Source organism: Rhinoderma darwinii, chromosome 1 (genome assembly GCF_050947455.1).
Source record: "Rhinoderma darwinii isolate aRhiDar2 chromosome 1, aRhiDar2.hap1, whole genome shotgun sequence".
Classification (NCBI taxonomy): domain Eukaryota; kingdom Metazoa; phylum Chordata; class Amphibia; order Anura; family Rhinodermatidae; genus Rhinoderma; species Rhinoderma darwinii.
Window position 1 is genome coordinate 53,976,491 of NC_134687.1, and position 12,561 is coordinate 53,989,051.

Below are 12,561 nucleotides of genomic sequence, written 5' to 3' on the forward strand. Positions count from 1 at the left end.
TCAGCGTCCCTGGAAAACGCCATATGCCAACCACAATATTAAAGAGGCTCTGTCACCACATTATAAGTGCCCTGTCTCCTACATAAGGAGATCGCCGCTGTAATGTAGGTGACAGCAGAGCTTTTTATTTAGAAAAACAATCTATTTTTACCACTTTATGAGCGATTTTTAGCTTTATGCTAATGAGTTTCTTAATGCCCAAGTGGGGGTGTTTTTACTTTAGACCAAGTGGGCGTTGTACAGAGGAGTGTATGACGCTGACCAATCAGCGTCATACACTTCTCTCCATTCATTTACACTGCACATAGCGATATAGCTATATCGTTTTGTGCAGCTACATACACACACTATAACATTACTGCAGTGTCCTGACAATGAATATACATCACTACCAGCCAGGACGTGATGTGTATTCAGAATCCTGACACATCTGAATCTTTTCTGTGAGATTTCCAGCAAGGTAAACGTAATCTCGCGAGATTACGATGTAAACGAGATTAGGTTTGCCTTGCTGGAAATCTCACAGAAAAGATTCAGACGTGTCAGGATTCTGAATACACATCACGTCCTGGCTGGTAGTGATGTATATTCATTGTCAGGACACTGCAGTAATGTTATAGTGTGTGTATGTAGCTGCAGATAACGATACAGCTATATCGCTAGTGCAGTGTAAATAAATGGAGAGAAGTGCATGACGCTGATTGGTCACTGATTGGTCAGCGTCATACACTCCTCTGTACAACGCCCACTTGGTCTAAAGTAAAACACGCCCACTTGGGCATTAAGAAACTCATTAGCATAAAGCTAAAAAGCGCTCATAAAGTGGTAAAAATAGATCGTTTTCTAAATAAAAAGCACTGCTGTCACCTACATTACAGCGCCGATCTCCTTATGTAGGAGACAGGGCACTTATAATGTGGTGACAGAGTCTTTTTAAGCTAACAGCACTTCCTGCGAACCTACGAATCTAGAGACAAAGTCTCGGACAGATTTATCAACAAAGGAAGTGTGGAGTGGATGACCACCAATCATATTCCAGCTCTCATTTTTCAGAGGCCCTTTTGAAAATGAAAGAAGAAATCTGATTGGTTGCTATGAGCAACTACTCTAGTTTTCTCTGAACTGATAAATGTCCCCCACTGAGGCTCAGACATGTATATTGTCATTGTGGATTGCTTACGGGCAACCATCAGAGTTGTCTGTGCACCATCTTCACTCCATTTTTCAGATTTTGCAAATGACTGTATGGGAGGGGGGTTATTTAGAAGACTTTTTTTTTTTTTTTCTTTAAATGGCGCATAAGTACAACAGATAGAAACAATGAAGGAGAATTATCAAAAATAGGTGCCAAGAGAAACTGGAGCAGTTGTCCATAGAAACCAATTAAATTGCTTCTCTAATTTTCAGAAAGACCTCTAAAAAATGACAGCTGGAATCTGATTGGATGCTATAGGCAACTACTTTACTAGTCCATCACGACTTTTTTGATAAATATTTCCCAATATATTTTAAGGTAATGTAGTAATGTAAAATTATATGGAAGCAATATACTTTCGCATGGAGCAGGAGGTTGGCAAAGACAGGCCAATTTAGAAATTGGGCTGCAGTGCACAAGAAAAATAAAATTGGCACATACAATTGTGACATCTAGACACTGGGCATGTATGTGCCCCACCATGTGCATAGACTCCATGTATCTAAACTAGTAACAGGGAAAACAGGAGCAGTTGTCTATAGGAACCAATCAGTACGCAGTTTTCATTTTCCAAACGGACCCGTCTGATTGGTTGCTATGGACAATCACCCCACTCTTCCCAGACGCCAGTTCCGATAAATTTCCTTGTACAGTACGTCACGTATTGACGCAGGCTGCTCCCTGTACCATAACACAGTTCTATCATGGAATAACAGAGCAGGGAAACGAACCAATAGCAAGATGCGTTTTATGATTCTGTTAAAGAACCATCCAATTAGAAGCGGCGTTAGATACCAGTCTGTTTCCGGGTCCGGGCCCACGTGGTGCAAGTTCTTGCAGTGACCAGCAATCATGGGCAGAAGCGGCAAAGTGGTGCTGATATTTGGGGGCTTCGCTGCTGCGGTGGCGGCCGCTTTGTACCCTATATATTACCTGCCGATGGCACAGATAGACGAGTACAGTGAGTGGCAGTGACTGGACACAGTGACGTTATAGAATTAGGAGTCATGTGACTTCTGTAGGAAACCTGCGGACCCTGGAGTGGATGAGAGGTCATGGCTCTGGGGGTCATTTTTCTTATTTGACAGACTGACACCCGAGACCTGCTTCTCCCTGCTGATAAACCAATCTATGTTATTTTATGTCATGTTTCCTTATTTTTGTCACAGATAATGTTTCCAGCAGTGAGAATGAGTTTAGTAACTTTATAAAGATGTTACAAGCTGTATTGTGCTCCAGAGCTGCAGGATTCAGTGCTGTAATCTTCAGCATCTGTACATGGTTGCCATGGTGATTTGTATTCTGTGTAGTCTTTGCACAATGCACATGAGGGTATGTTCACACGCTGAGCCAAAAACGTCTGAAAATACGGAGCTGTTTTCAAGGGAAAACAGCACCTGATTTTCAGACGTTTTTTGAGCAACTCACGTTTTTCGCGGCGTTTTCACGCCGTTTTTTCGGCCGTTATTGGAGCTGTTTTCAATAGAGTCTATGAGAAAACAGCTCCAAAAACGTCCCAAGAAGTGTCCTGCTCTTCTTTTGACGAGGCTGTAATTTTACGCGTCGACTGCTGTCAAACGACGACGCGTAAATTACAGGTCGTCGGCACAGTACGTCGGCAAACCCATTCAAATGAATGGGCAGATGTTTGCCGACATATTGGAGCCGTATTTTCAGGCGTAAATCGAGGCATAATACGCCTCGTTTACGCCTGAAAATAGGTCGTGTGAACCCAGCCTCAGGGCTAACATATGAATGCGGTTCTATGTAGCGGCGGCACGTTATGGCTACAGGTCAATGTTAGTAGCCAAAACCGGGCAAATAAATTTCATTTCGTTTAGTTAATAAAAGACTGAATGAAAGACTACAGCGGACTCCAGTCCAGAGTATTCATGAGGGGAGCAGTACCCCCACTTTTTAGGCTGGTGATTGGCTGCTGCTGTGTACATGAGTGCAAACAGTCACCGCAGAAGCCGGTGAGGAGAGGCGGGTAGAGCGCTCCTTTCAAGAATACTCTGGACTCGTGTAACTATTTTTTGTGCCTTATATGAACGTTCGCGGCCGATCTGGTGTGGCCTTAGGCCCTATTCAGATGACTGGGCTAATCGGCTGTCACTTTTTTTCTTCAGTTTATTTTTTCATGGCGGTCACACGGCTGCATTAAAATCAATGCATATTTTTGTTGCTATTCAAATGGCTGTGTTTTTTTTAACGGACTGTGTGAACGGCCTGGGAAAAAATAGGACATGTCCTGTTTTTGCCCGTTTTCCCAGATCCCTCAATAAACTCACGTTAATGAGGGATCCATGAAAACGGGTACAAATCGGCCGTGAAAAACTTGCGTTTTGACACCCGGTCGTGTGAATAATGCCTTAGCTTCATCTGTTAGGAATGTTTTTAAAGACAAGCTTGTTGACTGTTTCCAATGACAGTGAGCAGAATTGCAGACACAACCATGACCGATTTGAAAGATCTGTTTAGAAACTGATTTACTTTTATCTATGATGGGTCAGGTTTCCATTCTTTATGTCAAAAATGGCAAAGCAGACTATATATTTAATGCCAAGTAGATTTAAGCTGAGATGGTGTTTTAAAGCAGAGAAGTTATGTTGGCATGGCAAACTAGAAGGAGAAGGAGAGCTGATGTTTGGTGGCTGTAGGTGCACTTCTGGTAACTAAGCTCGAGCTTCACTTTCTCCGGGGCTGCCAGAGATCGTGTCCGATATCTACATAGACAATGAATGTAGTGGTGGCCGAGCATGCGCAGTACCGTTCCATTCATATGGGATGCACAGAGACGGAAAGTCAAGTCTGTTTTCGGGATCGGGGAAGGTCCCAGCGATCGGACACCCACCGATCAGATATTGATCACCATTCCTGTGGATAGGTGATACATATTTATTATGGGAAAACCTCTTTGAGCCTTGAAGTGTTTGTCATTTCTTTCCCTGCTGCAATATTTAGAACGTTTGCCATTTGTAAATATTCTTCCTTGTGCCTGCAGATGGATTAGCAGCGTCCTAAGTATTTTTGGGCCATTTTATAGCAACACTGGCTGCCGTCTATGGGTGATGCCTTCAGATTTCCATGCTCTTGTGGATTTCTGCACATGTTCTCCATTTTTGCTGCAATGGCGTATATTGTCATGCTCACCACCCATTCCCCATCATTGCAATAATAACTCTATTAATATCTTATATTCGCTTTTACTTATATAGTACTGAAGAGGGCAGGGGAGATGCACTTGATGTCTTCTGGGGTTTTTTTGTAAGGGGAAATCCATCCAAAGATGATCACATTGGTAGGATTTGTTAGCTCGTTTTGGATAAAGAAGTTTTTTTTTATGTTGCATTCTGTACAAACCTGTCAGAAAAAAAAGTGTTGCTCCATCGGAGGCTTTATTACGGAGGTGGCAAACTGCGGTCCTGTATGCCGTGTGCTTGATGTTTTTACGGTTACAGCAAGTGTCATTGGTCTCCTGTAGTTGCCATTGAACAGTGTGCGTGGAGGAGTGGGTTACATTACATTGTGACATTACTTTTAGCAAACGTATAAAATATTTGTGACTAAGTGCCATGTACTCGTGTTAGGCCCCAGGCACACGACCGGATCGTGATTACTGGCACGGCTGGCCGCGGACAGCCAGTCGCATTTGCGGGCCGTGCTTCCATTATAAAGTATGGCTGCACGGTCCGTAAAATCATAAAATAGGACGTGTCCTAGTTTTTACGGAAGCATTCTACAGCCCGGACACCTTCCCGTAAATATACGGGAGGGTGTCTGTCGGCCATTGAAATGAATGGAACTGTATTTTGATCCGCAATTACAGCCTAAAATTGCGGACCGAGATTACGGTCGTGTTCATGGGGCCTTAATATTCTCTTTCTATTTCTTTAGAGAAAGAACAAGCAGCAAATAGAGCAGGAGTCATCCAGGAAAATGTGCAGCCACCAGGTATATATCATATGGGGAGGCTGCGCTCCGAAGCATCTTCATAAAGGCACCCCTCCAGAACTACCGTACACAGCCGTCTTATCTCCTGTGTACAGTCCCACACAGCAGCTACTATAATCTCCCTGCATACACTAAGGTCTATGTTTGTAGCAAGTGCAAAGAAGGGGCTGGATCGATGCGTTAAAGGGGCTGTTGCATCAAAGAAAGCCCCTTTTAATATAAGAGTTGGACGGCTACCGAGACCCGTGGCAAACAGCTGATTTTACAGGAGGAATATTCAGCCAGCTACACATTGCGGCTGCTGCAATGGAGAGCCCCCCCTATGATGTCCATATGTCCTAATAGGGTATATGGATAGGGATTGTCTTACTGGGACAATCCCTATACGATAACATACGTATATATATTACAAAGATACAACACTACTGTAAGTATTGGTCATAGCTTGTATACATGCCAACTTCCATGGTTGGCATTCCAGCCTAGTGGTTCAGTTTTGGTTTTAAATAAGGTAGTCACCTATAGATTCACTGTTGGTGACGCATTGATCAGCAGGTAATAGCACTCGTGTAGTTTTTCCATTTAGGTACCATTGGGCGTATTAGTTGACCCACCTGACCCTTCCCCCATGGATGTCTATTTATGACTGGATTCACGCATGCAGTTTTTTGTTTTTTTTAACCAAAGCCCGATAAGCTACAAAACAAAGGAAATACATAAAGAAACGATATAGACAAAAATACTGGCAGCACTAGGGAAGATCCCTGATCTACTGCTGCCTACTAGATCTCTGTGATCAGACGGAGCAGGAAAGAGGATAGTCCTCCCATACCCCTTTTAAATTATTTTTATACGATGGCCAGCGCTCTTCCCCCTCAACTTCTGAGCCTGTAAAATATTGTCAAACTTTTGCTAAAAGCCAGTGAAAGATTAAATTTATTGGATAACTTATATAAAATTATTGTGTTAACACTTGTATTAATAAGGACCTGTTCACATCTGAAGGCTCCGTTAGGGGCCTCTGTCACAGATCCGGTCGAAAATACTGGAAACAATAGTGCAGCATGCTGCGCTATTGTATCTGGTAAAACCAAGGACACCAGGACGGAAACCTGACTGAACACATTAAAGTCAATAGTTTCCGTTGGGCGCAAATGGTGTGCGTCATACAACCGAACCGGCGCTTCCGGTATTTTCATTGTTTTGCTGCTCTGACAGAACAACTGAGACACCAATGCAGATGTGAGCCCAGCCTAATATCATCACTATGTATATTCGCAAGTAATATTAACGGACAGTCATTGTTAAGAATATTTAAAAATATGACTATTTTTATAAGTTTTTAGTTTTCAAAATATTTCCACCAATTAGCAATTATAGGGACAAAATTACAAATGTTTATTTTGGGTGATATTCTAAGGTTTCCATTAATATTAAATATTATTTTTATATTTTTATGTTCATAATAATTCTACCAATAACCCAGTATTAATAGTGATGATAATCATGCCATTCATTTATTATAGTTATTAGTGGTGGTATTATTTTTATTTTTCACCGATGCAGAAATGTATGTTGGAATTTATTCAATTTCAGTGTTTTTGTTTTGAGTTTTTTAAAATTCTCTTTCAAATTTATTGTATACTGGACTACGGAGCCACAGCAGATTATTGTGCTGCTGTATGCTGCTTCTTTTTTTTTTTTTCTCTTTATTCACTTTTGGCTTTGGCATTAAAAACTGCATCAAAACAATGTGTGAATCCAGCCTTTATACAGTGAAGGAAATAAGTATTTGATCCCTTGCTGATTTTGTAAGTTTGCCCGCTGTCAAAGACATGAACAGTCTAGAATTTTTAGGCTAGGTTAATTTTACCAGTGAGAGATAGATTATATAAAAAAAAAACAGAAGATCACATAGTCAAAATTATATATATTTATTTGCATTGTGCACAGAGAAATAAGTATTTGATCCCCTACCAACCATTGAGGGTATGTTCACACGGCCAAATTTCAGACGTATACGAGGCGTATTATGCCTCGTTTTACGTCTGAAAATACGGCTCCAATACGTCGGCAAACATCTGCCCATTCATTTGAATGGGTTTGCCGACATACTGTGCAGACGACCTGTTATTTACGCGTCGTCGTTTGACAGCTGTCAAACGACGACGCGTAAAAATACAGCCTCGTCAAAAGAAGTGCAGGACACTTCTTTGGACGTTTTTGGAGCTGTTTTCTCATAGACTCCAATGAAAACAGCTCCAAAAACGGACGTAAAAAACGCAGCGAAAACGGCGCGAAAAATGCGAGTTGGTAAAAAAACGTCTGAAAAGCAGGGTCTGTTTTCCCTTGAAAACAGCTCTGGATTTTTCAGAAGTTTTTGTTGACTACGTGTGAACATACCCTTAGAGTTCAGCCTCCTCCAGACCAGTTACACGCTCCAAATCAACTCGGTGCCTGCATTATAGACAGCTGTCTTACATGGTCACCTGTATAAAAGACTCCTGTCCACAGACTCAATGAATCAGTCTGACTCTAACCTCTACAACATGGGCAAGACCAAAGAGCTTTCTAAGGATGTCAGGGACAAGATCATAGACCTGCACAAGGCTGGAATGGGCTACAAAACCATAAGTAAGACGCTGGGTGAGAAGGAGACAACTGTTGGTGCAATAGTAAGAAAATGGAAGACATACAAAATGACTGTCAATCGACATCGATCTGGGGCTCCATGTAAAATCTCACCTCGTGGGGTATCCTTCATCCTGAGGAAGGTGGGAGCTCAGCCGAAAACTACACGGGGGGAACTTGTTAATGATCTCAAGGCAGCTGCAACCACAGTCACCAAGAAAACCATTGGTAACACATTACACCGTAATGGATTAAAATCCTGCAGTGCCCGCAAGGTCCCCCTGCTCAAGAAGGCACATGTACAGGCCCGTCTGAAGTTTGCAAATGAACATCTGGATGATTCTGAGTGATTGGGAGAAGGTGCTGTGGTCAGATGAGACTAAAATTGAGTTCTTTGGCATTAACTCAACTCGCCGTGTTTGGAGGAAGAGAAATGCTGCCTATGACCCAAAGAACACCATCCCCACTGTCAAGCATGGAGGTGGAAACATTATGTTTTGGGGGTGTTTCTCTGCTAAGGGCACAGGACTACTTCACCGCATCAATGGGAGAATGGATGGAGCCATGTACCGTCAAATCCTGAGTGACAACCTCCTTCCTACCACCAGGACATTAAAAATGGCTTGTGGCTGGGTCTTCCAGCACGACAATGACCCCGAAACATACAGCCAAGGCAACAAAGGAGTGGCTCAAAAAGAAGCACAGGTCATGGAGTGGCCTAGCTAGTCTCCAGACCTTAATCCCATCGAAAACTTTTATGGAGGGAGCTGAAGATCCGAGTTGCCAAGCGACAGCCTTGAAATCTTAATGATTTACAGATGATCTGCAAAGAGGAGTGGGCCAAAATTCCATCTAACATGTGTGCAAACCTCATCATCAACTACAAAAAACGTCTGACTGCTGTGCTTGCCAACAAGGGTTTTGCCACCAAGTATTAAGTCTTGTTTGCCAAAGGGATCAAATACTTATTTCTCTGTGCACAATGCAAATAAATATAGATAATTTTGACTGTGATTTTCTGTTTTAAAAAAAATATATAATCTCTCTCTCACTGGTAAAATTAACCTAGCCTAAAAATTCTAGACTGTTCATGTCTTTGACAGTGGGCAAACTTACAAAATCAGCAAGGGATCAAATACTTATTTCCTTCACGGTACTTGTGTGTTGTTTTTTTTTTTGTGTCGTAATATATTAATACACACCACAAATATACATATGAATTTGTTGGTGATACGTTTTTTTTCTTGTTCTTTTCTCACTGTAGGTTTGAAAGTGTGGAGCGACCCTTTCCAAAGGAAGTAACTGCTTGAGTTAAAGCATCAAAACTTGGTTATGGAAGAGACATTTTCTTGGTAGATTTTGTACATATGTAATAAACTTGCGTTTTCAGCTTATGGAATTAAATCTATTACCATATTAAATATGTATATGGAACATAGGTTGTAGTAGAAGTGTGCGCCATGAAAGAATGGATCTCCTTATTGAAATTCTTCTCTGGGGTGCTTATACTAGTCCTTATCAATGAATTAGAATATCCTCAAAAAGCTAATTTATTTCAGTAATTCAATTTAAAAAGTGAAACTCGAATATTATATAGATTCATTACACACAGAGTGATCTATTTCTAGCATTTTTTTTCTACTAATGTTGATGATTATGGCTAACGGGTAATGAAAACCCCAAATTTAGTTTCTCAGGAAATTAGAATATTATATAAGCCCAATTTCAAAAACTATTTTGGAAGCCCAGGTTGCTTTGATAGCGGCCTTCAGCTCGTCTGCATTGTTGGGTCTGGTGTCTCATCTTCCTCTGGAGAATACCCCATAGATTCTCTATGGAGTTTAGGTCGGGCAAGTTTGCTGGCCAATCAAGTGCAGTGATACTGTGGTAATTACACCAGGTATTGGTACATTTGGCAGTGTGGGCAGGTGCCAAGTCCAGCTGTAAAATGAAATCCGCATCTCCATAAAGCTGTCAGCAGAGGGAAGCATGAAGTGCCTGAAAATGTCCTGGTATATACGATTGCACTGACTCTGGAATTGATATAACACAGTGGACCAACAACAGCAGATGACATGGCCCCCAAACCATCACTTACTGTGGAAACCTTACACTGGACCGCAAGCAACTTGGATTGACGCCTCTCCACTCTTCCTCCAGACTCTGGGACTTTTAGAGCACTTCATGCAAGAGGATCTCCGACCAAGTATTGAAGACATATACTTTTCAGTAGGGCAACATTTCGGTATTAAAAATAATTTTTGAAATTGGGCTTATATAATATTCTAATTTTCTGAAACTAAATTTTGGGTTTTCATTAACTGTTACCATAATCATCAAAAGAAAAAAATACTGGAAATAGATCACTCTGTGTAATAAATCCTATATAATATGACTCACTTTTTGAATTTGAATTACTGGAATAAATGTACTTTTTGATGATATTCCAATTCATTGAGAATTACTAGTATATACACTAGCACTTCTGGACCCAGCTACCAAGGATTAGAAGACGGGACCAGAGCTGAATCATGGATTCCTAGAAAAGTACCTTCAATTTTTAAAAAATGCATACATTAAACATGCAGGTTGCCTTTTTTTTTTTTTTTTTTCGAAAAGTGATTAATAGCGATGTGCGGAATTACTCCACTGCTGTAAAACTGCTTTCCCCTTCGGTCTGCCAGACTGACTGGTTGCTAGGGATCCGTGTCCTAACCATTTTTGTTTTTTTCTCCAGACCAGTCTGTAATGGTTTATTCAGACCTTCAATTCAAGGTATATTTGCTACTGAACTGAGGGCAAAGTGTAATAAGTGCTAATTCATATACAATATTAACAAAGCACAGAACATCATAGGTCTTAGAGGGAGCCATACTGGGAGAGTCACTTGTTGAGAAGGATCTGGGTGTACTTGCAGATCATAAACTAAATAACAGCATCCAATGTCAATCAGCTGCTTCAAAGGCCAGCAAGATATTGTGTAATAAAAGAGGCATGGAATCGCGGGACAGGGATGTAATATTACCACTTTACAAAGCATTAGTGAGGCCTCCTCCAGAATATGCAGTTCAGTTCTGGGCTCCAGTTCATAGAAAGGATACCCTGGAGTTGGGAAAAATACAAAGAAGAGCAACGAATCTAATAAAGGGCATGTAGAATCTAAGTTATGAGGAAAGATTAAAAGTATTTAGCCTTGAAAGGAGACGACTAAGGGGGGACATTATTAACTTATAGAAATATATGAATGGCACATACAAGTAATAAGTGAAAACCTGTTCCATGTAAAACCCCCTCAAAAGGCAAGGGGGCACTCCCTCCGTCTTGAGAAAAAAAGGTTTAATCTCCAGAGATGAAAAGCCTTAAAAAGGCTTTGTCACCACATTATAAGTGCCCTATATTGCACATGATGTGATCGGCGCTGTAATGTAGATTACAGCAGTTTTTTTATTTAGAAAAACTATAATTTTTGAAGGTGTTATGACCTATTTTAGCTTTATGCTAATGAGTTTCTTAAAGAACAACTCGGCGTGTTTTACATTTTGGCCAAGTGGGCGTTGTACAGCGGAGTGTATGACGCTGACCAATCAGCGTCATTCACTTCTCTCCATTCATTTACACAGCACATCGCGATATAGCTATATCGCTATGTGCAGCCACATAAACGCACTATAACATTACTCAAGTGTCCTGACAGTGAATATACATTACCTCCAGCCAGGACGAGATGTTTATTCAGAATTCTGACACTTCGCTAACAGAATCCCGACACTACAGCATAGGAAGCGTAATCTCGTTTGAAATGATAGTTTACAGCTTAATCTCGTGAGATTACGCTTGCTGTGCTGTAGTGTCGGGATTGTATTAGCGAAGTGTCAGGATTCTGAATACACATCACGTCCTGGCTGGAGGTAATGTATATTCACTGTCAGGACACTTGAGTAATGTTATAGTGTGTTTATGTGGCTGCACATAGCGCTATAGCTATATCGCTATGTGCTGTGTAAATGAATGGAGAGAAGTGTATGACGTTGATTGGTCAGCGTCATACATTCCTCTGTACAACGCCCACTTGGCCAAAAAGTAAAACACACCCAGTTGGTCATTAAGAAAGTCATTAGCATAAAGCTAAAATAGGTCATAACTCAGTCAAAAATTATTGTTTTTCTAAATAAACACTGCTGTAATCTACATTACAGCGCCGATCACATCATGTACAATATAGGCTACTTATAATGTGGTGAGAGAGCCTCTTTAAGGGTAAGAATAAAGCGTAAACACTGGATTTTCCGCAACTAATTAATTGCGGAAAATCCGTAGCGTATTACAGTAGCAGCAGTGTGGATGAGATTCCAACAAATCTTGTCCCCACACTGCGGAAAAATGCCACCGTAAAAATGACACATAAATTTAACTGCGGTGCGGTTACTTCAACCACAGCATGTGAATGCTGCGGACACGCAGCTCTTCTGTTGCGGGTTTACCCATTGAATTTAATGGGGTGCTTAAACCCGCAACAAAGCAGTGTGTGTTGTAAAATTTGCGGTGGAATCACAGATGCGCCACAAAAATCGCAGGTAAGAAGAAGAAAAAAAAAAAAAAGGTATACTTGCCCAGAGTTTCCTGCTTCTCCAGTCCAATCTCCCTGGATGACGTTGCAGGCTATGTGACCACTGCAGCGTCACGTGGGCCTGCAACGTCATCCAGTTAGGGGGTCAGTATGTGCGATCATTTACGCAGCGGAATGTACACCCGAAATAACGCACCACTCTGTGGTGTGGGAT

General features: G+C 41.3%; 1 protein-coding gene across 1 annotated transcript; it reads left to right on the top strand.

Annotated features, from left to right (window-relative positions):
- The first annotated feature begins 1,875 nt into the window (after window positions 1-1,875).
- On the top strand, window positions 1,876-9,174 carry SMIM20 (small integral membrane protein 20). The gene is made up of 3 exons (XM_075849486.1): window positions 1,876-2,156; window positions 5,093-5,149; window positions 9,045-9,174. The coding sequence occupies exons 1-3, from the start codon at window positions 2,048-2,050 to the stop codon at window positions 9,080-9,082; spliced, it is 204 nt and encodes a 67-aa protein (XP_075705601.1). The 5' UTR covers window positions 1,876-2,047; the 3' UTR covers window positions 9,083-9,174.
- Window positions 9,175-12,561: the final 3,387 nt, after the last annotated feature.